The sequence below is a fragment of the Papaver somniferum genome, chromosome 9, assembly GCF_003573695.1.
Source record: "Papaver somniferum cultivar HN1 chromosome 9, ASM357369v1, whole genome shotgun sequence".
NCBI classification, from domain to species: domain Eukaryota; kingdom Viridiplantae; phylum Streptophyta; class Magnoliopsida; order Ranunculales; family Papaveraceae; genus Papaver; species Papaver somniferum.
This window is the reverse complement of record NC_039366.1, coordinates 86,606,453-86,633,445: the sequence shown is the minus strand read 5'-3', so window position 1 is coordinate 86,633,445 and position 26,993 is coordinate 86,606,453. Positions and strand designations below refer to the sequence as shown.

General features: G+C 36.5%; 2 protein-coding genes across 2 annotated transcripts; one reads left to right on the top strand and one right to left on the bottom strand.

Moving 5' to 3' along the window:
• Positions 1-534: 534 nt before the first annotated feature.
• On the top strand, positions 535-2,334 carry LOC113308464 (metal-independent phosphoserine phosphatase-like). The gene is made up of 5 exons (XM_026556931.1): positions 535-672; positions 879-1,053; positions 1,160-1,402; positions 1,486-1,561; positions 1,772-2,334. Exons 1-5 carry the CDS (start codon positions 638-640, stop codon positions 1,987-1,989), a joined length of 747 nt encoding a protein of 248 aa, XP_026412716.1. The 5' UTR covers positions 535-637; the 3' UTR covers positions 1,990-2,334.
• A 313-nt stretch (positions 2,335-2,647) lies between these two features.
• LOC113309799 (serine/threonine-protein phosphatase PP2A-2 catalytic subunit) lies at positions 2,648-10,229 on the bottom strand. The gene is made up of 11 exons (XM_026558311.1): positions 9,865-10,229; positions 8,733-8,789; positions 7,662-7,745; positions 6,672-6,743; positions 6,147-6,218; positions 5,375-5,415; positions 4,380-4,446; positions 3,730-3,921; positions 3,539-3,628; positions 3,329-3,436; positions 2,648-3,243 (listed from the first exon to the last, which is right to left on the bottom strand). The coding sequence occupies exons 1-11, from the start codon at positions 9,955-9,957 to the stop codon at positions 3,178-3,180; spliced, it is 942 nt and encodes a 313-aa protein (XP_026414096.1). The 5' UTR covers positions 9,958-10,229; the 3' UTR covers positions 2,648-3,177.
• Between the last annotated feature and the right edge of the window lie 16,764 nt (positions 10,230-26,993).

Below are 26,993 nucleotides of genomic sequence, written 5' to 3'. Positions count from 1 at the left end.
TGAATTCCTGTCACAATCATATGCCTTAAACCCTGTCCTATGAGGGGAAAATGAAGGCTTGTAGAATATCCCCAAACTCTTATTTCTCCTCGTAAGCTTGATTTCCCCAACATTTTTGCACAAAATACACCTAGATAGTCATAGAGACTGTAGGTACGTACATATACCATTTCTAAGCTTGAATCATAAGTGCTGCAAAGGGTGAATGCATCTTCTCTCCACAGTCCATGCTGCATTATTATGCCAATATCTCTTATAACTAATTAAGTTGTAGGTCTGTAACTCCACATAACATGGGGTTTGGAATCCGACAGTGACGCTACACGTTGCCATTTGAGTCTCCTCCCAAATTTGTGGGCAGATTCTCAAATATTCGATGAATCACCATATTGATTGATTAACTAATAATTTAGTAGGTTTCTCTCATTTATTTTTTCGTACTATTGAATAATAGCATTATTGTGATCAATAATTCAGTGCCCAGGTGTCTATCAGAAGGTCTTATTTTCTCTATAAATACATCATCAAGCTTCGATACCATTCATTCTTAAAACAAACCTACAGATTATATACTTCTCTCTCTTTCTCAGAATACCATAACCTTCCTAGCTAACACACACACTAGTAGCTATATCAAATGGCAACTTGTGTTGTTTCTTCAAATGAGTCTGCGTACGTTTATGCTTTTCTTGAATTTCCAATTTTTTGTTGTTATTGATTTGATTTATCGCGCTTTACTTTTTGTTCCTTTGTAGCTTACATTTATTTATTTTTGTTGACTGATACTTACATATACATAATATCTAGTACAGTACGTACTTATACTATTTAATTTTTACGTGTGAAACTAATTTGTTAATGGTGGCTAATTTCATCAGAATCAACGGCATGGTTGGCATGGTAGCTGATGTCGAGGTTCCAACCGAAGTTCCACATAATGTAGCTGAGATCGTACTAGTTCGACATGGAGAGACCACATGGAACAATGCAGGAAGAATTCAAGGAAGCTTAGAGTCCGAGCTTAATGAGGCTGGATGGCAGCAAGCCGATGCAGTTAATATCCCTACATAACCTATATCAATTCCTAAACTATAATTAATACAGCGGAAACATAAGCATGTTTTTTTAACTGACATATGCGACTATGTCGTTGTTACAGATCGCTGCTAGGTTAGGAAAAGAGTTGAAACCTGCTGCTGTATACTCCTCCGACCTCAAACGTGCTAAAAACACTGCCGAAATGATAGCCAAGACGTGCCATATCCCGGAGGTGATAGAAGTACCAGATTTGAAGGAGAGGCATGTAGGAAGCTTACAAGGCTACTACTGGAGTGAGATTCAAGAGAAAGAGCCTGAGGCTTACCTTGCTTTCTTCTCTTCTGATAAGGACCTTGAAATCCCTGTAAGTAAAAAATTAATAATATACCTGGTTACGTACAATTTCACCAAGTACCACAGTATGACATATTGCGTTTTCGTATGTAGGGTGGAGGAGAGAGCTTTAATCAGCTTTGTGAGAGATCAGTTTCTGCTCTCGAAGAAATTGCATCCAAACACAAAGGTATACATACACTATATCTTACGTTTGATGCAACTACATATGAAAAATTAATGATTGATAGATCGAGCCAACAAGTTTTCCCTTAAGCTATCAATCGGAGACATGATAGTGAGATGATATATCTTAATCACTCGATGTGATACCTTAGCCTTAAATAACCATTATTAAATTAATTTTGACACCATTTCTCTTGTACTTACGTACCCACAGGTGAACGAGTTATCGTAGTGACTCACGGTGGTATTTTAAGAGCCATTTACATGGCGGTTACTGGTGAATCCAGTGCAGGAAAAATATTGAACGCTTCGATAAATGTAGTCCATCTCACGGAGAAGAAATGGGTATTCAAGACATGGAGTGATGTTAGCCACCTTAATGAAGTCGGGTTTCTCCAACGTGGATTCAACGGGGATGCCTTTCAACACTAAATCTACCCATTTATATAATTATCTACGTGAGTACTTTAGAAGATTGAACAGCGGGAGAAATTATGAAAAGAGATTGTGAAGATCAAATCAGGATCAATCATTGATCACGGGGTTGAAAATACTGATCCAAAAGTGATCCTGAACAGCGCTGATTATTTGGACGTTCGTGACATGTATGTTTGCTTAAATAAATTAGATTGCAAGTTTGCAACCCATAATTGTGTACCACTAGTTACCCAGGAATGCAGTTTTTTGGGTTAAATTTGCGCATGTATTTCTATTTGACTTAAAATGTTTTTGCTTGACCACCCTTATATACAAATAAATTGAAGATTTTATGATTGGGGTTATAAAATTGCATGTTGGCTCAGGTAACCATCTGTATCCATTTTTAACCTAGTAATTCGGATCACATATATGGAGTTGCCGCCAAGGCAGTATCATCATCTATCACATCACTCATCAAAGATCAAAGATACTCCTTGAAGATGGGAATTGATGGATCCATCTATCCTCCCAGATGGGGACAGATGGTTGGGTGATCCGTGAAGTTAAATGGAAGACGCTTGAATTATGCTAGCAACTATAATGATATTCATTACGGGTTGAAGCTGAAGGCACCAAAACTGCTTTTCCAACTACCATAAACTGCAGCAGTGAGAAAACAAAAAGACTAAAAAAAATATTATAGAAATTATAGTTTGGTCTGTTGCGTTTTACAGAAACTTGTGGAACAACAAAACAGCCAAAAGTATAGGAAATGATGGAAAGGCACTCTTTGAAAATACTATTGTCTGCTCCACTCTACAAATGAAAAGAACAAAAGAGAAAATGAGAGAACCAGATGCAAAAACAAAAAAATGTCTAGCTGGATGAGTTACAAGCTCTCCTGCAGCGTAGCCAGCACTACTGCCTCCTTTTTAAAGGGAATCTAGCACTAGGACTAAAAAACTATCCAAATTTTGGTAGTATTCACTGGCTCATTTCAAAAGCTTTTCTTCTTCTTTTGTAACCTGCAAAGATCACTACCAACAGCCTACTAAACACAGCAGGTTGACATGATGAATCTTACATCCGATAAAACATCTGCTAGGAAACAGATCGCAACCATCCCATCGTTGTCATCCACCAACCCAGCAATTGCCGCTTGAAAATTGGCAACAACTCGTACGAAAATGAAAAGTCACGTTATAAGAAGTAATCAGGCGTTCTCCGTGTCACATCTGGCTCCCCTCTCCTTGGAGCGGGCTCAAACTGCATAAATAGAAAACACAATGTAAGGTTCTTTCCTTTCAAATGATAGAGAACGAGAGAGAGACAGAGGGGTGGAGAGAGAGACTTGGATAAAAGTGTGGCCCCTGCAATCATCAACTTCCAAGATCGATGCCATGTTTCCACAGCGATAGCAATAATTAGGAGCACTAAATATTGTTACCACTTTTTGTTCCTGCGGTCAGCGTGTAAATTCAGATGCTTATAGAATTACAAGGCCAATTTGAGAAAGCCAAAAACAATGGAAGGTAGAAAAGGTTAAAGAATGCTTAGTTACATGTCCCCAGTTGAAACCCTCCATTACTAGTTGATGAGCTCTAGCAATCAGCTTCAGGTTGTTTGTATGGTTGAATTGCTCAGATATGTCCTACCACAACCAAATAGGTACCAAATACAACAGTAATCTATCAGAGACTACAAGATATTTCAACAGAAAGAGAAAGCAACCCAAGTGAAGATTCAACTTACCTGACCAAATGTGTAACCAGCACCACGGGGAGAAATACCCCAGCCACATCGATCATCAGGATCAGACCACAGGAGATCACACATGGGCCCTTCATGAGGAACTTCTTGTACACGGTCAAAATTGCGTATGTTATCAAGGGTCTCAATAGATGGTGACAATCCACCATGCAAACAAAAAATTTCTGATTCCACCTTTAGAGGATTTGAGAAGAAAAGGGAAAAAATTGTGAGAACTTACACGTTTATCTAATACGCCAGGCTGAGAAATTGAAAGTTAAGTCACTAGTGTTCACCACGAGAAGATACAGGGTAATTCATAAGCAAAAGTTATTGATATTACTAAAGCAACAACATTCCATAGCAGTTTGGCTGGACACGTCATCCTATTTAAAATACAATCTTAATTCGGTCATGTATCTAGATGCACCAATATGGAACCACTTATGCACAGCTTATGTCAGTAAGAGGTACATAAGAGCATGCAAAGCACAAACGATTATCTTGAAACAAGCAGACCAGGACTTTTTAGGCCAGCATATATTAGGTCAGGGCAAACATGCTACAAATTGTGATACAAAGAGTAAAATCCTAGAAAAACTAATGAAAAATCCTTGAACTAATGAAACACTCGTAGCAATAACCCTACTGACCAAGGCTGTCAATGGAAAATAGTCAAATAGGTCCGTAAAAGTCTTCCACACGTTCGCATTGCCGTACCTGACAAAAAACATTAAGAGATCTTGAGAATGGATTAACAAAGAGAAAGAAGAACAAAATTCGAGCAATTCTTCAGGATCTTACTATCCACGCCCAGGACATATGACATTAAATTCTTTTAGCGTACTGAATGGCAAGAACGGAAGGACAATGAATGCTCTATTACTGATAAGATTAACAGGCGCAGTTGATAAATGGCTTAAAAGTGATAGCTTAGATTTCTGAGCATCCTTGAGGATCCTTGCTAAATCAGAAAAAGTCTACCCGTGATAGTAACTTCCTTACAGGATACATAAACATAACAGATAAAAAAGAAAAGAGAACTAATGCTGAAGCCGCAAATTATTTTTCATAGTGAAGGATGAGTGTTCGTTGATGCGGAGAGACAAGTTAGGGATGCATTAAACAAGCTAATAATAGCTCTTAACTATTAATGGAAGCTTGGCTCACTGAATATACAAAATGAATGACAAGTATAGCGAGACAGAGCTCTAATGGCCATACATTGCAAGTTGCATGCTCCTACCACGGTTCTGCTCAAAGCTGTGACAAACATGTAGACTCAGGAAACTAACACCTTTTCTAATATCAAATGGCACGGTAATGAAGAACAAGTACTAACCCCCATAGTCACCCCATATTACAATACACTTGACACTTCTAGATGTTTAAATAAATGTGTGAAACCATACACAAGTATACTGCAAAATCAAAGGTCGCGGCAACTCATCAACGAGAAAGCACCAAATTCACAAACAGGCAAGGCATTTCGCGGTATATCTGTCAATGACTTTATCTTGGGTAAACATGCTCACGTTCACAGTTCTACTAATCCAACAAATTAGTTAGGGAGTAGAATAAAGCACATCCAACCTCAATAAATTCAACAAAATGTGGCACCCTAACATAAAAGCATACAAAAACTCACTTTCGCAAACATTCATCGTAGAACCCGTAGACTTGTGTTATCTGCAAAGAAAAATGTACCAAAAAGTCACCTTCAACCAAATAATGAGACTGATCAAATAAAATTAACACACTACTATGGTGCGTTGATGCACATGATCGAACTAAACTACATATGTGAAACGCAGGGCATGAGATCCTCATTTCTCGGCCTGGTGTAGAAAAAGCACCATTCCAAGATGCTGTGTAACAGCGATGCCTGTAAGGGTGTTGGTTTCGGTATGATTTCTTCGATACAGCGATTAAATAAACTAGGAAATACATACACGGCATGCACTATGCAGTTCCATTCAAAATTAGATATATATTGGGCCTTATTAAAAAGATTTTAATGAAAAAAAAAATTATATTGAATTTTAGTTTTTAGTTCAGCCTGGGATTTAAGTTAGAATAAGGAATAAAATTTAAACCCAGGGGTTTCATTACAACTACGTATGAGTTTTATTACAAATAAAATATTAATTTAGGGTTTTACGTCCATTCTTCTTCCGCAGCCACACTTTTTCTTCGGTTCTTCCTGTATTATACTAAAGTAAACCCTTAAATCTTTCTCCTAGTAAGTAATAACGATCTACACTCTCCTGTTCTATTATCTCAGGAGTCAAATCTCTTTCTTTCTTAATCCATTTTCAGAAAGATCGACTGTTGAACTCGGTCTATTCACCACAAAATTCAAGATACCCGCAATGACAAAACAACCTGCAAAAGAATGACATAATATAGAGCATCATTACCTGGCGACTTTCATGATTTCCTCTAAGAATGGTAATTCTTTGCGGGTATCGCACTTTCAGGGCGACCAGCAGCTGCATGAACAAAAGCAGTCAGTAATTCTGAAGTAACAAGTTCAAAAATGCACCTTATGACCCAGAGCTACCCCTAAATTGCACACTGCTAGTTTATTGATTTTGTATTTGATATTTATAACCAATCTACTATAGATTAGCATGCCAGCTCCCACAAACAAATGCAGATAGCAGATTAGGATCCACGGTTTGCAGAACATAGATACCACAACCTTTCAGGCCATTAATATTTGAGAGGTTAATAGCTAGGCGTAAGCTCTTAAAACCAAGTAGCATGCAAAAACATATCCGACATGTGCATAGAACAGAAGATCAGCGTTGAGAATTCTAACCACAGCTTGTATTGCCAACAACTACAAAGCTTGAGTAGGAAACCACTTGGCTAACAATAATTTGGTCTTTTCTCACTGAACTCTTCTTATTAAAAAAATAGAAACGGAGTTATTTACTTACAGTTACTGTTTCCACTGAATAATAACCACGATCCACATAGTCTCCCATAAACAAATAATTGGTATCTGGACACTACACCAAAAGAGGAAAAAAAACATAGATTAAACCCCAAATTCATCAATGCATGCATGTGCAAGAGATTTTCAACACAAACAGGATTATCAGAAGGAAACTCAGTTAACAATAGCCTTTTAATCATCGAACATATATCATGTCCCCACTCAAAACAATGACCTTTGAACTCATATGTTCTTCCTCGTTCAAAAACTGCTACATGAAAAGCACGATTAGAATGCTTTTGTAAATCTGCACACGATCTTATCATTCTGTAAGCATGTGATTTCCCCAAGTTTGCATGCCGTTTTTTAGAGCAGTTGCAAGGGATAAAATCTAGGAGAGCATTTAATTGAGTAGGAGGTTTTTAAGTGGCTAAATTGGTTAAACGTGTGTGAGACCCAAGAATGGAAAGATCGCATCATAAGCCTTGCCCATGAGCTAAAGCAGATAAATGCCAGCAGTTCACATGCCACAAGTACACACTAACATGATCAAGTGTTACACTAAACTGCAATTTGTAAATAAATGGATGCGTTGATGACAAGCAAATAAATCTAAACTATGTTACCCAAGAACAAACAGAAAAATGCCCATAAATGATATTGCTAATAAGGAGATGTGCATCAAACAATAGATACCAGCTAACAAGTAAAACAACCTCTTGCAACAGTGCAAATAATAATGCATTTGTATAACCCCATTAATTAATGCTGGAGGGTGACACTCACGCAAGTTGGTAAAAAGGAAAAGAATTATGTCATACAGACAAAAATCATTAATTTTCTTTGTTAACACTTGAATTTGTTTCACCAGCTAAAGTACCTAAAAAGCACTTCATTCCGTAGCTTAGATATTAAGCAAACTCAACATGATTACCCATTTCTGTAAGTCACATGTCAAATTAAGAGTGTTGTTAAAAGTATTATAAAGTACCTTTCCTCCGATGCGAAAAAGTTCTGCAAGATCATGAAATTGCCCATGGATGTCGCCGCATATCGTCACTGGACTTTTAACAGGCTGCATTTCCAAAGATGATACAAATTTTACAATGACTTTAAGCTTGTTACACTATTACCCATGATAAACCTCTAGTTTCACTATTGATGAATAACTAAAATTGGTTGAAAAGTTACGATAATCTTTTCCAAATTTTATCATTTCTTATTATCAAGGAAATTATTAAGTTGTAGGATCAAGGAAGTATAATGGATGTTGCGAAATCAACTGTTCGAGTAAAAATACAGCAGACAAAGAGGTTTCCCAAATTTTATCATTTCTTATTATTAACGATATTATTAAGTTGTAGGATCAAGGAAAGTATAACGGATGTTGCGAAATCAACTGTTCGAGTAAAAGTACAGCAGACAAAGAGGTGCATTATTATTCACCAGAGCATATCAGCAGTAATATGGGTAAGATATTGATCTGAGCAAGAGAGAATAATTTTTATCCAAAACAGACAGAGATAACTGTAGCATTCAGCAAGACAAGACTTACTAATGTCCACTACCCAGACTCTGAAATCCCATCTTTCAATTTAATTATTTTTAATTAGTAATCCCACATAAATCTTTCAGTAATTATTTGCTAGGGAATAATCAAAAGTACTAGCGTTATCAACCATACACTTGAAATAATACACCCACGGTAAAACAATCATTTAACTATATATATATATGTCATACATGCAAAAAAGTTTGAAGCAGTATGTAAGTAGGGCAAACAGTGTCTGAATAATAGGGTTCATGAATTTATGTGCGGTTGTTTTTGTTTTAGTTTTGTGTTTCGGTGAGATAAGGTCTGATCTATTAACAAATAGCATAATAGGCGATGTGGGACTAGCTTCATTGGAGCTTTGAAGAGACAATGAAATAAAGTTCCAGACTATAGGAATATAATCAATACCAAAAAGAACAGGGGTATCCGATGTTCCGAAAGCAACATAGTAAGATTGCAAGAAAAGGATGATCAATAACATATAATTAAGTAGAAGAAGAATCACACCTGTACATTGCTTTCTTCCATTAATATCTCTTTAGCCTTCTCACACAATGTCCTGACCTATACTCAGAAAAGCACAATTTAGCAAGTCATATATTCATATTGCTGTCAGTGGCAAAATACTATATCTGTGCAAAACAAACTGGCATGCGCTGGAGAAGGGAATTTATTTATTAAATCTCCACAGGTTTTGGACAGAGTGTAATAAAACAAAAAATGGAAATTATCCAAAGAAGCCTACTTTTCTTTAACCGGAAGCTAGCTATTAGAGTACCTTATTTGGTACTTTCAAAACTCTACAGCAGTTACAATAGTAACTTTTTAGCACAAGCAAGTTGATTCTACACGGGGAAACGAGGTTGTGCTGGAATGTGGCAATGCCACCATAAATATAGAAACCTTAAGCATTGAAGAAATACAAACAGCGTTACGATAATTTAAAGGTTTTTCAAGTTGTACAGTACTGCAATATTGTCTATGGATAGTCGTCAATAAATGTTGTGAGAGGAGTTATGACTTAAAGAGTGTACAGCGTGCTTACAATGTTATGCGCTGAGGGGAAAGGAGCTAACGTTTACCATGTGGGTAATATATCAGTGAGAAAAAATACTAAGGACAGGTGTTATTTACCCTGAGATTTCTCCTACTCCAAGGTTTACGTGTATAATCAATGCAGCTCATGCTGCTAATTTACACGTTTTGGTTATTAAAAATCATGCCACTTGAGAAAAAAATACCAAACTCAGCCTAAGTCATACAGCTAATTCGGTGCAATATCTTTAACACCCCCTCAAATTAACTCCAGGCACCTCCTGTACAATTAAAGGCACAAATATGAAATGTCCACTTGCTTAGTAAATACAAGTGCAGACAGACTTAATCATCATTAACTAAATAACTAAACCATTTGTAACTGAAAACTAAAAAACAATCAAACTGAAATTCACGCATCTACATCCTATAATCTCCAAAATATGCGGTAAATTTGGGCATTATAACCGAGATCACTTCCAACAACCCCAAAGTTGAAAATATCCAACATTTTCCGTCAAAAAAGCTCAAAGTCGTCGTAAATGAAGCCAGGGATCAACAACTGATAATTTGCATTTAGAAATGAAGATGAAAGGGAAAGAACCTCTTGTTCGGGTAAGGGCTTGCACTGCATAAGCTGTGAAATCTGCTCATCGATGTTGCCATGAGTGTTGGTTGAAACCGGATCCACACTCATTTTCTTCCAAAAATAAAATAAAATTACTTCTCAGCAATACAATCCACCAGAGAAGAAAGGTATATTAAAAACCCTAACCCTAAAATTAATGAAGTAAGACAGAGAGCGATGAATTGGTGGTAAAACGAGACAACAATTCTCCTCTTCTATCTTCTTCTCAGATCGCCTTTTATTATTGCGTTACAGAACTCTCTCTCTTAGCTATCACCCTTCCCGACTGTACAAAAGCTTTTTGTTTTTGTCACTGCCTCATCATCGGCAATCACATTTCACTTTTGTTTATTCTCTTGGAAATAAAATAAATTTAGAACTCTATTCGGAAACTCGTGCACTTAATACGTGGGAAAGAAACAACAAGAATTTTTAGAGTACGTCTTTCACGACTCATGAAGGGCAAACACCGCTGTAGTTGCAGGAAATCCTACACTACACCCCTCATATGATTTCATTATTACTCAACTCATTTTTAGATTTACACTCTTAATTTTATTGATCAATCTTTGAATATTCCTACAAGAAAAGATAAAGGAATCAAGAATGACCTCTGCTCTAGACTTTCTCTCTCCTATTTACTTGTTTCTTACTCAAAAAGATCTCCCTCTTTCTTTTACAACTGAACAACTATTTATAGGGAAGTACATAGTGGATGAAAGTTAATGTGTCCTTCATTTTCGAATATGACTTGCGACATTCTCGCAACCTTACAAATGTTAATCTCGCAAACTCTCTAATTTTCGCAGGACCATCACATCTTTCTCATGATTTTAGCTGACGTCGTTTATTATATCATTTCTGAAATTGTTCTGCGACGCTGTTGTGTTGTATTGTTGATAATTTCGCTAAGATATCACTGTTGCGAGATTCTGATCCTACATCTTGCCTCTTCTCATATCTTTTCTGCGAAGTAGAGAATGATGTGAGAAATGTCGCAGCTGTTCATTTCTTCATGTTCTGCATTTATCACACGTATTCTTTCTTCCATCTGTTTCTTGACACGTCTTTTGTAACCGCTGTTTTTTAACCGTTTATATTTTTCCGTATTAATCGTGTTTATCTTCTCGAGGAAAAATTCCCTCTATATATATTCTTTCTCATTCTCTTTTTCTTTCTTTTTATTTTCTCTGCAACTTCATCGTTCTTCTTCAAATCCGTTATTGCAATTTTTCTTCTTTCTTCTTCAATCTTTTTAAGTTCTTCTTCATCTTCATACTATTTCTTCTACAGATCTTCATCGTTCGTAATTTTCTTCGAAATAATCTTCCTGCTACTGTTTTCCATGGATTCATCAAGGTTAGTTTTCTTTTTTCTTCTTTATGGGTTTTGCTGAAATTGATCTTGTTTATTGCCTTATTTTATGTTGTTTATGTGATTCTCATACTCTTGTTATTTCAGCAAAAGTGCCTCCAATACTAAATTTACAGTTCAGAACCCTAAAATTCCCAAATCGCAGCATAAGGTTGTTGCGCATAAAAGAAAGTCTGCGAATGAGAAGGTAGTAAGAAACACTATCCTTTTCTAATAACAATATTGTTGCCTCTGTTTCTTATCTGGATTGTAATTCGCAGGGTGATAAGGATGTCAATAAACCTCTCAAGAAATCTCGCCACCTTAAAACTGTTCCAACTTCCGTTCCATTCCACTTACTCATCTCTTCTAAATCTCCTGCGACATCTTCGCAAGATAAACCTTTATCTCCCATTCGCGAAAAAGCTGCCTCAGATTTCATTTATTCAGATGACCTTTCAATGATTGAAACCCCCCTTGTTGATCCTTCTATGAATGAAACTTCTTCTCTTCTTATTGAGAATGTTTCTCAACCTTCTATCACTGCCAGTTCTCTACCTGAGTCTCTTCCTCTTTCGAAAGAAACCGTGGAAGGAATAGATATTGCTTTCAAAGTTTTATCTGAAGTCCTGGATGATGGCAAGAAGTCTTCTATTGATCCTATCAAGTCTAATGTTTGCGAAATTCTGAGTAAGCATTTAGGTTTTGACAGAGCTGCTTCGCAGTCAGCTTTGGAAAAAAAGTGTAATGCTCTTCTTCTCGAAAATCAAAAGCTTCGGAATGTTTTGTTGGATCGTGACAATCTTCGCAAGAAGAATGATGAATTGAGAGGTATGATTTTCTTACCCATGTCTTCAATTTGCCTTTTTAATGGTTTTATCCTTCCCATATTTAATTATCCTTGAAATCCCTCTTTCGCATGTTAAGCCTTAAATCAGAAACGAATAATGAAGAGATATCAATTTGAATCTACTGTTGAAGAAGCCCGTGTTGATAAAGAAATTTTGATGGATCAATATAACCAATTAGATAACCTCTATTCATACTCTGTTGATCATATAAATAACCTTACCAATGAAAATACCCAATTAGTTCAGAGGCAAGATTTATTAAGTAATGAAATGTCTCGCCTCTCTTATTCTTTAACTAAAGCTAATCTTGGGATGGAATCTTTATCAGATGAGAATAAAACCTTATCTCAAGAGAAGCGAACTTGTTTAAACAAGATAGCGATATCTTCGCAACAACTTAGCATTCTTCAGAAAGTATGTGATGACCAAGAGCAATCTCTTCGCTCTTTGAGAAATGAACTTAAAGAAGTAACAGAGTCATCTATCGCTGAAAGAGATACACTATTCAAGGTAGAATAGCTTTAAGTGTAAAGGCGAATCAACTTAAAGAACAATATTCCAAATTAGAAGAATCTTATTCTTCTCTTGCGAAGAAAAATGCCTTTCTTATTTCTAAAGAGAAAAACCTTCAGTCTCGACTTAAAGGTTTAGTTGGAGATAAATTTGATGACGCAATGGACCGTTGGGAGAATAGTTGTTGTCCTTGATTCAACACCTTATTTCGCAAAAGGAAGGTAGTCATAATATTTGACTGCCTTAACTATCTTTTCTTTGTCATATTTTTCTGAGTTCTTCATCTTATTGAAATTTTGTATTCTACCTTTCGCAGAGTCTGAGAAGAATCTTCATTCCTCCATTTCTGTTTTGGAGGCTAAATATGCCAAAATTCGCAAAGAAAATGCATTGCTCGTCTCTGCCCTTACTGGTTCTCGCGACCGAGCAGAAAGAAGACTTGATTATCTTGCTATTTTAAGGATATTCAAGATAGGAATCATCAGAGCACTTCTTCGTCAAGTTCATCTCCGGGCTGAAGTCCTTGTAAATGATATTTTATTGTCCAAATCTCTTCCTCCTACATCAATTGAACCTTTGGAAGTAGATGATGATGAAGTTCCTCGTCCTGCTGATAGTGATTATGATTATGAAAGTGGGGCAGAGGATGATCTCTTGGAAGGTGAAGAAGAAATTCCTTCTAAGGAAGCATCTGCTGGTGTTAATCAAAATGAGAAAGAAATCTCTCCTGAAGAAGTAATTGCTGGCGATAATCAAGGTGCTAGTCAAGGCGAAGATCAGAACCGAAATGAAGGAGAGGCTTGCGATATTGAGAACATTGGCGAATTATCTTCTTGAATTGTCTTACTTTTATCACTTTTGCGAATAATATTCTTCAACCAACTTTGGAATCAATTTTTCCTTTTAGTATTTTGCTGATGAGAAAGATAATGCTTCTTGTTTATTGATTCCCATACTTGCCTCTCATTATCTTTCTTGCAAAAAATAATCTGTTACGAATACTTTAAATATTTTTTTTATCATGTGGTCTTATTTTGCCTTCCTAATTAAAGGTCTTATTATGCCACCTCTTGTCATTGCGACAAAATCGCAGGACGTCCTTGCACTTTCATGCAAAAACCCATTGATCTTGCCTTAACTTTTTCTTTTGTATTATGGCCTCTTCAGGAATGTTGCGACAATATGACAGGCCTAAATATTCTTGCGAAAATAAAGCCCCATGACATTGCCGTCTTGCGACGAAATCGCAGGACGTCTTCGCACTTTCATGCGAAAACCCATTGACTCGTCTTATCTTTTTCTTTTGTATTATTGCCTCTTCAGGATTGTTGCACAAATATGACAAGCCTTAATACTCTTGCGAATAGAAAGCCTCATGACATTTGCGTCTTAAGACACTTATCATCCCTAATGGAGGGTGCCGCCCTTATCTTCCCCCTGGTTGCCCCTTCAAGGAGGCGTACTTCTACCATACAAGGTTAGCTCCTCCCATCCAGTCTTAACAACAACCAGTTGTTTTCGCAGCCTCTTATCCCTTTTACCTATAGGGCTTATGGTTACGAGACACCCTAAGTGGGGTTTTCTTCGGGCCGAGTGCAGTATAAGCCAAGACTTGTCAAGAATGGCAAGGTACGCTTCAAACGTCCCTGGCACTCTTGACTCAACCGTGTACCTCGGCGCCTTGATCAGATCTGCACTCCTTGGGAGAGTCCTTATTACCTTAGTCGCCCAACCCAAGTCATATGCTTAAGCTGAGAATCCAAGGTGCCTCTCCCGGATGGGCTTTATTGACCCCAAATCTCCATGACTCAGGTTCCGGTGGCGGTGTAGCCTTTCCCTGAGCCATGCAACAGGTACCCCCTAATATGACGTACTTTAGGTCTTACATTTCCTCTTGCGAAATTTTATTCGCGAACTAGGGTGTACGCCATAAAGGTTCGCCCCTTTCTTTTATGTCATTGTTCTGTGATTATCTCTGCGAAAATTTCGCACATCATGATCTTGTTTTGATATGAATAATCTTGCAATTATTTTTTCAGAATCCATAACTTCTCAAAGCTTCTTACGGATAATATCTTTTTAAATACAACCTGTTCCATGGTCTGTCAAGTCTATGACCAACATCTCTGCCTTCTGGATCCATTAATCTATAAGCTCCTGTTCCAACTATCTCCTTAATGATGTAAGGTCCATCCCATTTTTTCGCTAATTTTCCACCATTTTCTCGCTGATATATTGGTGTCTCTCGCAGAACTAAATCTCCTGGTTGGAATTCGCGTACTTTGACACGTTTATTATATTCTCGGGCTAATCTTCGCTGATAATTCTCCATATGTTGTAAATTTTTCTCTTCTTTCTTCTAATTCATCAAGTTTATTTAAGATCAAACCCGCACTAAGATTTTTCTCCCAAGCTTCTCTTTTTGTTGTTGGAATAACAACTTCTGTTGGTAACACCGCTTCAACTCCGTATGTTAAACAAAAAGGTGACATTCCAGTAGCTTCTCTTCTAGTTGTATTATAAGCCCATACTGCATTATGTACTTGTTCGCACCATGCTCTGTGATGTCCTTCCAATTTCTTCTTTAATATATCTGCAATTGTTTTGTTTGTTGCTTCTACCTGCCCATTAGCTTGTGGATACAAAGGAGTAGACTTTCCACATTTTATCTTGAATGCATTAAGTAGCATTTCTATATTCTGTCCTTCAAACTGTTTCCCATTATCAGATACCAACTGCGCAGGAATTCCGAATCTGCAAATGATATTTTCGAATATGAATGTAAAGATATCTTTGTCGCGAATATGTTGTACTGCCTTCACTTCTGTCCATTTTGTGAAATAATCTGTTGCGACTATTAAATATCTTCTTTGTCCAGAACCTGGTAAAAATGGTCCCACAATATCTAAACCCCACTTTCCAAAAGGCCACACACTGGTTGAAGATGATAGTGGTGCTCCAGGTGCATGTATTTTCTTTCCATGCCGCTGACAATCTTCGCAACGTCTTGATATTTGTTTGCATCTTCGTGCATGTATGGCCAGTAATAGCCTTGCATTTTTGCTCTATGTGCCAAAGATCTTCCCCCGCTATGATTGCCAGCATCCCCACTATGTAACATTTTTAGCACTTTTTCTCCTTCCTCTCGTGTCAAACATCTGAGTGATGGTCCATTAAAGGATTTTCGGTATAGCAACCCATCTCTTAATTCATAATTCGTTGCACGGCTTTTTTTGTGTGTTTCCAATCTATTTCTTGGTGTTTCTCCTTTCGCCAAATATGCATGAAGTTCCATTCTCCAGTCTGCGATATTGTTCGTTTGTTCTTCTTCTTCATTGTCTATTATCATCACGTCCACTTCTTCTTCTTCTTTATTGATTGATGGTGACAGAAGTGTTTGTATTTTTATGCATCTCGCAGTTGGATCTGTCATCATGCTTGAGATGAAAGCAAAGCGTCTGCGAGTCTGTTATCTTTCTTGAAATGTGCCTCCATTTTTTTTTGGGATTTTCGCTGACAATTCTTCAACGAGCTTCTTGTATTTCTTCAAGGGGTTCATTTGTAGTATACTCTCCCTTTATTTGGCGAATAACTAGCTGCGAATCACTAGTGATCCTGGCATTTTCTAGTTTCATTTCTATTGCGAATTTTAAGGCATGTATCACAGCTTCATATTCGTTTCATTATTAGTGGATGCGAATTCCAATCTGAATGAAAAAGCCATCTTTATTCCTTCTGGCGAAATTAAAACAATTCCAACTCCATTTCCTTCTCCATTTGATGATCCATCTACCAATATCTCCCATCTATTTGGTTCTGTTAGTAAATCTTTTGGATCTCCGTGTTCTTCTTCTATATCCATCATTTCTTCTACTGCTTCATCTTCTTCTAAAGGAAATTCTGCCAAGAAATCTGCAACAACTTGTGACTTTGGTGAAGACAAAATTTCATATTTAATATCAAAGTGGCCTACTTGTGCATTCATCTCTCCACTCTTCCTGATCTTTTAGAATTCTTCATCACTGATTCAATTGGTACTTTTGTTAATACCTTTATCTTATGCGCTTGAAAATATATGCGGAGCTTAAATGATGCATAAACTAATGCTAAGATTAACTTCTCAATCTTTGAGTAATTCTTCTCGGCAGTATTAAAAGTTTTGCTAATGTATAAATGGGTTTCTCCACTCCTGCGTCTACTCGCAATAACACACACTTAATGCATGCGACGTCGTCGCAAGATAGATCAATAATTTTTCTCCTGATTCTGCTTTTTGTAAAATAGTTGCATTCATAAGATGTTATTTGATCCCTTGAAAAGCTTTTTCACATTCATCAGTACATTTAAATTTCGCACCCTTCTTGAGTATATCGAAAAAATATTTGCATTTGTCTGATGATCGCGAAATGAATCTCCCCAGCGAAGCTAGAAGCCCATTCAACTTCTGTACATCTTTTATTGTTGCTGGTGTTGGCATGTCACGAACTGCTTGCACTTTTTCTGGATCAACCTGTATTCCTTCCTTTGATACAATGTAGCCTAAAAATTTTCCCGATGCAACTCCAATAGTACATTTCTCAGGATTCAATTTAATGTTATACTGCCGCATTTGTTCAAAAATATCCCTCAGGTCTTGTACACGGTCTTTAGCTTCTTTACTCTTTACTAACATGTCATCCACGTATACTTCTAATGTTTTGTGTATCCATTTTGCGAACACCTTCTCTACCATTCTTTGGTATGTCGCTCCCGCATTTCCCAAACCAAATGGCATTTTCGTGTAACAATATAAACCTCTAGGGGCGAAGAAAGCAGTATGTTCTTGATCTTCTTCAGCGAGAGGGATTTGGTTATACCCTTTGTACCCATCTAAAGACGATACTCTATCGTTTCCCGCTGCGGATTCCACCATTTGAGGAATATCTGGTAACGGAAAACTATCTTTGGGGCAAGCTTTGTTTAAATCAGTGAAATCTATGCAAATTCTGATTCCTTTGTTTTTCTTTGGGACAATGACCATATTCGCTATCCATTTTGGGTATTTAGATTCTCTTATGATTCCCGCATCAAGCATTTTCTGTAGTTCTTCTTCTATTTGGGAATGGTAAGTTGATGCAATTTTTCTTATTCTCTGGTCAAATGGTCTCACATTTTTGTTAATCTCCAACTTGTGTCATGCAATTGATGGATCTATTCCCGGTATCTCATCCATGCTTCCTGCGAAAACATCTTTATATTCTCGCAACAGGTTAATAGTTCTTTTTTCTTCTTCCACATCCATTTTGGTTCCAATTCTCAATATTAGAGGCTCTTCTATAGTCCCAACGTTTATTTCGTTTGTTGGTTATGCGGCAGTGTAACTGGGTTTAGGTTCTCCCATAGGTGTTGGTTCTTTTATTGTTTTCACAGGTCCTTCTCCTTCCTCCGAAATTTCGCTGGGTATTCCTTTGCCTTCTTTTGCCCTTATCATATATACTCTAAATTCTTCTTCTTTCTTTGCTTCCTTTGCCAACTTTCTGCGAAATTGTTTCTTTTTTGCTTGTCCTTCGTAATGCTTTACTTCAATTTGATGACATAATTTCGCATTGTCAACAACTCCTCTGATTTCACCTATTCCATTTGGTTTGGGGAATTTAATACATTGATGCAATGTTGATACTACAGCTTTTATCGCATGTATCCATGGTCTTCCTAATAACATATTATATGGTGATTCCATATCCACCACACACAGTGTTACGTGTGTTTCGATCTCTCCAAGTGGAATTCGTACCACTATTTCTCCTTTAGGTTTTGTTGTGGATTTTCCAAAGCCGTGAACAAAATATGTTGAACTGGACATTTCTTCATATTTAAATCCCATTCCCCGGAATGCATGATAGAATATTATATCCACTGAACTTCCTGTATCGATTAAAGTTCTGTTCAATATCCATTCTCCCATGGATTTTGTTGTTGTCTCCTTCTCTTTTCGCGCAATAGGCACTGTAATAACCAACGGAGATGTGTGGTTCAAATTTTCTTTTGGTATTTCTGCCGCCATGAATGTAATTTTTTGCTTTTCCCAATCTTTCAAGGGTGATGTCTTTTCTACCGCCATAACCTTCTTTCCTTCAAAATTTCGTTTATGTATTCTTCCTTTGATGTTTTCATGGAATTCATTAACCATCGTTTTTGTTATCATATTGCACTCCAATCTTTTGTCATCTTCATTAATTCTAATCATCTTTCTTTTAACTGGTTCACTGATTTATTTAATCACTTTCTTGATTTGAACATTCTCAACAACAATCTTCAACTTTCGATCTTGAAGTCCCTATTTCTAGCGCCATTATGTAGTTGCAGAAAATCCTACACTGCACCCCTCATATGATTTCATCATTACTCAACTCATTTTTAGATTTACACTCTTAATTTTATTGATCAATCTTTGAATGTTCTTAGAAGAAAAGATAAAGGAATCAAGAATGACATCTTCTCTAGACTTTCTCTCTCTTATTTACTTGTTTCTTACTCAAAAAGATCTCCCTCTTTCCTTTACAACTGAACGACTATTTATAGGGAAGTACATAGTAGATGACAGCTAATCTGTCCTTTTATTTTCGAATATGACTTGCGACATTCTCGCAACCTTACAAATGTTAATCTCGCAAACTCTCTAATTTTCGCAGGTTCATCACATCTTTCTCATGATTTTAGCTGACGTCGTTTATTATATCATTTCTGAAATTGTTCTGCGACGCTGTTGTGTTGTGTTGTTGATAATTTCGCTAAGATATCACTGTTGCGAGATTCTGATCTTACAACGGCTAAGTCGAAGTCTTGGTCCCTAGCCATAAATCTTAGCTATAGTTGAAATTCCTAGTCGAATCTTAACTATTACTATTTCTGCGGCTAGGAAATGATGAACTTCTAGCCATACGATGCCCTGAAAATAAAAAAGTGAAGGAGTCGTATTCCCTTCGTTGATTATAAAAATTAGATCAAACCATTAATCTAATATAAGCACTAACACTCAATTAGTTTAGCTAATTAAATTTCATTAACGCAGATTAACAGAGGACATTTTAGTCATTATGAAAAATAATAATAAAATAAGGGATTACTGACTTTACTATTCAACAACCTTATTTTGTCTTTTTTTTATCTCTCATAATCAAATTGTTGCAACCTCTTTTATCTCTCGTAATCAAATTATTGCAGCCTCATTAATAGGTTTCAATTTAAAACTCGTTGAATTGGGATATACCATAACTTATTGGGGGTTAGGTGATAAAGCAAAATATGGTCATTAGGAAGTAGAATCCAAAGCTCCTTACAGATATATCTTTCGAAATGAGAAAATTATTCATAATTAATTAGCATTACTCTAGTCAAACATTGTTGAAAATGGGATTCCACAGAGTTTTGTTGGTTTAATTCTGTAAATAAGAAAAGAAATCAAGGATTTCATAATCCAATCCATGAAATTGTCATGCTTGACTGAGAACTAGCATGTCGACACCAATTAGTAGATAGGTTAGTAGTAAAACAAAATGACGACTTCTAATAGCAACATCAAATATCGTCATGGTTTATTGGTCAAAACCATGTTGATTAACTATTTGAAATTTCTTCATGTTTCTAAAAATTATACCATGGCGAATTTCTGAGATTTTCATTCAGAAAATGGTGCGGTAAATGCGTCAGCTGTCGTCCTGGAATTTAAATAAAAACATGTCAACTACTCATGCATCATCAATATTACAATTTTCCAGAATGACGACTTTGGCACCTGGAATATTTGTTTTGTCAGAGTCGTTATTTTGCACATAAAAACAATGACGACCATAATTTAGTCGGCATCTTATGTAGTGTTGAAGCATGCTGACGGTTTATCTACCCAACAAAACTGGAACTCAAAAGGTGTGATTTACTTTTTTTACGCAATATGTTTTAGTACGTTGATGTAAATTTTAGAACCTAACTAACTTTCGTAGGCATCATTGATGCACTTATCATGTGCAACAAATCTTTTAACCCTTAGTTGACGAATATAGTCTCGTGATGGTTTACATGGAGATGTACCCATAAAATGTACTCAAAAATTCCTATAAGTCGCACTTTCCATAGGAGGATCTTCGTCTGAATCTCTAAATGACATATAATCTGGGGAATACACTGGAATTTGGGACTTCATGGATTCATAGCTTTCATCAAATATTAATTTTACTCCTTTATCCTCAAAATACTGCCTTTTTGTGATTCCCTCTTACACAAACTTCTCTTGTTAGTATTGTTTAATTGGAAGATTGAACAACTTAGCTTGTGTATATATGAAAATCGGAAAAGACTTACAAATTATTGGATCGACAAACCTACATGGATGCGGGAAAAATTCTATGTTGTGTAGTTATATAATTAACTATCCCTTTTTGGATAAGTTGGTAGTTGTCGTATATTTGTTGCAGGGATCTTCGTTTTGTGTATCCATAATCTCGCACCTATTGAATATACACCCTCCCACAAAAATGTTTTGGGTGAAACCCTTTCATCTATGACATCTTCACGCTGGGTTTCACTATACCATGTTTTGATTATGGCTAAATCTTCAGCTGAATCATATGATGTTATGCTTGTAGAGGTATGAAATGAGTTTTATAGAGTAGATAAAAAGGAAGAAGCTCAATATCTCCTCCTTTATTGCTGCTACTCCTGATTTCTTTTTATCAATGGAGACCAAATACACAATCTTTATGCTTCTCATGATACGTGTTTCAGGTAATTTTTCTTCAAAATCAAAATACTTTTATGAAGGTTTAATATGATTGATCTAAAAAAAGAAATTCTTCTTCTTTACCAATTTTGATTTAGGGTTTTATGGACAGCTTCTTCTACTGTGAATCTTTTCGATGAAATATATCTGAATCTGAGTGTAGGAGACTTGGTTGAAGCGTGTTATCAAAATGAAAAATCAAACTATGGTGGAATCGAAGCACAAAACGTTAGATCACTGCTCGGTCGAACTAGCATGCGTTGCTATCTCAAGCATGTTTGTCAATGTTAGTGATCAAAACTATAAGTCTTGATTTCTAGTCTACTATTAGCTAAGTCTCGGACTAGGATAGAAAGTGTAGTTGAGCTCAAGACTCCATGGCGATCATCATACAAAGACGAAGAACTACTCAAGAAACTTGTGGAACTTCATCGACTAAAAGGTATGTGGAGACTTGAACTTATCTATCACTCAAAAGTCTATCTACTCTATCTCCTATCTTGAGACAAAAGTCGTATTGCTATATAGACTTTGATTATACACATTTGCTATTTCGAGCCGAGTTTATGTCGCTTATCTATTTCTCGAAATATGTGTTGGTAAGCTTTCGCTTTGGCCAAGTTCATCTTTACTAGTGACGAAAGTCATATTAAGTTTCAATTACTTGAAAATTACTTAAATGGTTTGTGAATAACAACTATATAACGTCCTCTAAGAATGTTTCAATGATTGAAATGAGAGTTTAGAATATATAACCTTGGAAGGATATAAACATTGTGTGGTAACACATACGTGTGTAAGTCCTTATTCCTTGAACCAAAGTATGCGTACTTTGCTGCTCAGGAAAACCGAAACTAAAGTCCGCGTACCAGTACGCGCATTGTCGGAAGTTCACGTCCCGAGAATTTTTGCTGGAGTTTGTGAACTGAAAACAAACTTATTCCAGGTATTTAAGTCCGCGTACCAGTATGCGTACTTAAGTTGGTTATTTTCTAAAAACGATTATTCGTGAACTTAAACTTATATAAACTAAGGAATGCATAATTGCAAACCGTGGCTATAAAGTTCATGAATTGATTCGAGTGAACTAGTTCATTTGAGTCATTTGAACTAGTTGTGGTAAAGAAGAATATGGTTGATATGGAAGTGCTCATATGGCTAACCATTTGGTTAACTACTGTTGAACCAACTAAGTGTACATGTTTGGGTACAGTTACACAAACCTAAATAAACGTGCATTTCATTTGTGTGTAACAACCTAAGTTCGATCTAACGTGTAGCGCCCCCAAAGCTAACAGCTGACTAATCCAAGAGATTAACTAAATACAGAGGCACTAAGGAATCTAAATCATATACTTAAACATTCAATTAAGAAATCTGGTATAAAACTTAACCCAAGAACTAGCCCCGCTCTGAAATATACATATACAAGAACTCCTCTCAAATGATACATATACAATAATCATTTGGTTTACAAATAGAATATACAACATAATAAACATATCAGAAGTTAACCATCCAACGAAATTAACCCTTAAAGCTTTCGCTGCGCAACTCTGATCTGTATCTGAAACTGAAAGTGGGAATGGGTGAGCACATCATCCCTAGAAGAGGTGCCCAACAGGAATAACATTTAACTTTAAAGAAATCATGAGTAAGATTTGGAAAACAATACATGTTTTCCCAAACATCAAAGTGACTAAGTCACTGGAAATACACAAACATGTATATGGATAAACTCCTTCTTCAAACAATGTATAATATGGTTGTGCAATTCCGAACTCGCAAATCCACACCTAATCGTATGTATGGATGTCGACAATTCCGAACTCGCAAACTGTCGACCAATATATCATAAAAGCCCTAGGTATAAATGTGAAGGAGCGTATCATATATACCACAGGTGGAAATTCTCCTTTCCCATAACAATTTATAATGACAACAAACATTACAAGTACTTTCCAAATCGTGGAAAGATTCAAAGAATCAACAAAACAAACATAATACAAACTAAACAAAGAATGAAATGCACAAACAAACAATGCATGAGTTTATTAAACATAAACTTTTGTAAAAGAAATAACAATGGTTTCAGAAGAGTTGAATGTATTCCCACCTCTTTTGATGACAAGCCACGCCTACCTCGAGACCCACGATCCACTGGTTCATCCTTTGATTCGATCGTTGTTAATACAGACTAACTGTTATTCACACAAGAACTCTAAGAATCAAGCCAAAATGGCTCACACAAGAATCATACAAGTTTATCTAATGGTTCTAAGCCCATTATGGTATCCCATTCTCTACCTTTAACATAAGAACGATTTTTTAGGGATCATGGTTTTTTTGGGGGACCATGGTCCTATTAGGCCACCTACCCTACAATTTTAAGGGATGTCTTAAAATCATGAGATTACTAATTTGGCCCTTACCCTAATTAAAATTAACCCTAACTTAATAACTGCCTCTAATTTAATCTAAAACAAAACCTAAACTAAACCTAATTCAAAACCTAAACTAAACCTAGCCGCACCCAAAAAAGGAAAAAAAAAAACAGTTTTGAGGAGAAAACTATTCTCCCTCTTGTTTTTCTGTTCTTCCCCATTTCAACGTCACCTTCATCGATTAATCGTCGATTCATAAAATTTCATCGTCGATTAATCAATCGACTATAAGAATGGTTCTTCGAAAGAAAACCAAAAGACTCCCAGGAACAGGTCCCCCATTAGGACATCTAGCAAATCAGCCAAGTGATTTTGAGATTCATAAAGAAGTGGAAGAGCCAAGTGAATCCATAATCCAGTATAATAGACGCAGTAAGAAGCCTGATTCTTCCATGGGACCGATTCGCAGGTATTTCCCGAGAAACCCATTTCTTTTAATTTGATTTTCATCGATTCAATTGATTAGAAATCATCAAAATAGGGTTCAAATTGAAGTTACAGTGTTTAGTTCGGTTAGAGCGTCTTTTATTGTTGCCCTAGTTTCTTAACCGAACTCCATGACACGAAGAACACGAAGAACAGTTCGGTTTTATAGGATTGAAAACTAGGTTACCGAACTCGTGAGTTCGGTTGTTTCGCAAAAAAATTGTTGAACTGCCATGTAACCGAACTATAGCCATATTACCAAAAATAGGAAAAAATCCATGTAATCGAATTGTTTGATTTTTCCCAAAATTTCTAGTACCCACACTACCGAACTCTAGCACCTTTGTTCGGTTGTTTCGCATAAATGTTTAAAACTGCCATGTAACCGAACTGTATCCTTATTACAAAAAAAAATTTGGCCATGTAACCAAACTGTTCTTTTTTTCCCTATATGTTTAGTACCCATATAACTGAACTTGTTCCAATATGTTCGGTTTGTTCGCAAAAAACTTTGACAAACCGAACTCTTGGCTATTTACATACATATGTGGAGTTCGGTTTTCTCGAAAAAATAATTGAGTAACCGAACTCTACCCTGGAACACAATTTTTTTTTTCTTGAGTTGTTTTTTTTTTCGTGAATTATTCCTTATTTCTTTTGTTTTTTTGTTTAGTGGCAAAGGTAAGAAATCCAACCAACCATTACCGGAATATTTGAGAACTCCCAAGCCTAGAGGCCCAAAACACTTAGGTGCCGATAAGCGTGGAACCAAAAATGCTAAGTATGGAGGTGGGTCATTACCGGGTGTTGTCATCCAAGATGGTGTCAATAGAGATAATGTTGACAACGTAATCCAACAAGTTAATGAAGAGATCGTGGAAGAGATGAGCAGTCAAGAACATAATCAAGGTGGAGAAGATGAACTAGCTCAAGGAGGAGGAAATGAGGGTGGCGATGATGAGGGTGAAAAAGATGAGGAAGGAGGAGACAAGGATGGAGATAAGGATGATGATGAATCAGAGGAGGGCTCGGATGAAGAGGAAGAAGAATAGGAACAAGCAGACATAGTGGTAAAGAGACCTAGAAAGACGCCTAAAAAGCCTTGTGCTATATATTCATACATTCCTCATAAGGATTTGTGTTTGCCGCCAAAGAATCCAACATATGGTACTCCAAGAGATGGCGGGGAGGTATTGATGGGCTACAAAAACTCATGGGCTGCAAAGATCTTTGCAACAAAGGTATGGTTCAATCTTAACCATCAAGATTTAGATTTCTCAGTCATTTTATTATATTTTGACATATATTTTTCTTTTCTATATATATTAGTATATAAGATATGATGTTGTTTTTTTAGGATCATAAAAATGTTGTTCGTGTTTTGAAACGTCAAAAGAACAAGGTATGGAATATAGAAAATGAGTGTGATGAGGTCCGCCTGGCGGTATTTGATTGTGTACTATGGAACGGGATACGACATGCGTACCAAAAGATGATACGTTACCCGGGTTATCTTGCTTTAATAAGCGAAGCATTGTTGAAGGTGGAATACACAATTTCCTATACTCAACTATTTTTTTCCATTTCTCGAGGAGTGAGCCTTGCGGCCATTGCATGCCCTTCAAGATCATCCGGACGAGGGTGGTTATGACGACCTACCACCTTATCCATAGCTAGAAACCATTTCATCGTTAATTTGCTCTTGCTAAATACTAGCTTAAACGGACATTTGATTTTCTTTGAGCACGTTGTGTTCTTCCTCGTCGTCTTTCCTTTATACTCATAACCCTTCCTCTTGTGACTAACATCGGGATCTCCACTTCTCTCACAAACCATTTCAAAACGAGTGTTGCTTTATTTTCCATTCAAAACCAAGACGCAATTGACTCTGTTGGCATGTTTTCTAGCCCAATTCTTCGCATCAATATGTAAGTCAAATACCAACTCATTCGCATAGTGAGTAGATGTATCTTCGAACAACATACCAATCGGAGAAGGTTGATCATGCATTGTTATAGGTTGTGATTCCATCTACAAGAAATGTAACAACATCAATGCAATCACAAATAAGTTCAGTCACATAATAATTTTATCGGGGAAACCGAAATCATTGTTCGGTTGGTTAAGCAAGTTGCAAAGCAACCAAACAAATAAAAGGAACCGAGTTCGGTAACATGTGAATTTTATCGCAACAACCGAACTAATAAAAGGAACAGAGTTCGGTTACTTTGTATTTTATGTAAATAACCGAACTAGACACTAGAACTTCAGATTTTTTTTGTTTGTTAAGTTCGATTGGTTATGATGTTAGGTTCAAGTTTGCGAAACAACCGAACTTATTAAACATAGTTCGGTTAGATAGTTGGTACATGCAGTTTGCGAACCAACCGAACTGTATACACTTAGTTAAACTTTTTTTTTACGTAAAGTTCGGTTAGTTGCGAACCAACCAAACATAACACTGCATCTCAGAACTTCCATTAATATGAAGTTCGATAACCTGCGTGTTTGGATAAAGTAACCGAACTACATCTTCAAATGAGTTCGGTTACTTATTCATCTCACAAGGCAACCGAACTACACCTTCAGAACAGTTCGGTTACATGTTCTTCATATAATGTAACCGAACTGTGCAAAATCCAGTTCAAAAATTTACATTTTTGGGGAAGTTTTTACCAATTCAACATACATTATCTAAGTTTGGAGCATACATGTTCACCCAAATACTCTTCCTCCGGTTGTGGTTGATAAAATCCATCATTT

What these genes read in the sequence shown, in the direction of transcription:
- LOC113308464 (XM_026556931.1), top strand. Translation starts at nt 638, where the DNA reads ATGGCAACTTGTGTTGTTTCTTCAAATGAGTCTGC. An exon ending in GTTTCTTCAAATGAGTCTGC is followed by an intron (nt 673 to 878) that starts GTACGTTTATGC and finishes TAATTTCATCAG; the next exon opens with AATCAACGGCATGGTTGGCA. An exon ending in ATAAGGACCTTGAAATCCCT is followed by an intron (nt 1,403 to 1,485) that starts GTAAGTAAAAAA and finishes TTTCGTATGTAG; the next exon opens with GGTGGAGGAGAGAGCTTTAA.
- LOC113309799 (XM_026558311.1), bottom strand. Translation starts at nt 9,957, where the DNA reads ATGAGTGTGGATCCGGTTTCAACCAACACTCATGGCAACATCGATGAG. An exon ending in ATTCAGTGGAAACAGTAACT is followed by an intron (nt 6,219 to 6,671) that starts GTAAGTAAATAA and finishes TTGTTCATGCAG; the next exon opens with CTGCTGGTCGCCCTGAAAGT. An exon ending in GGGGCCACACTTTTATCCAA is followed by an intron (nt 3,244 to 3,328) that starts GTCTCTCTCTCC and finishes CTATTTATGCAG; the next exon opens with TTTGAGCCCGCTCCAAGGAG.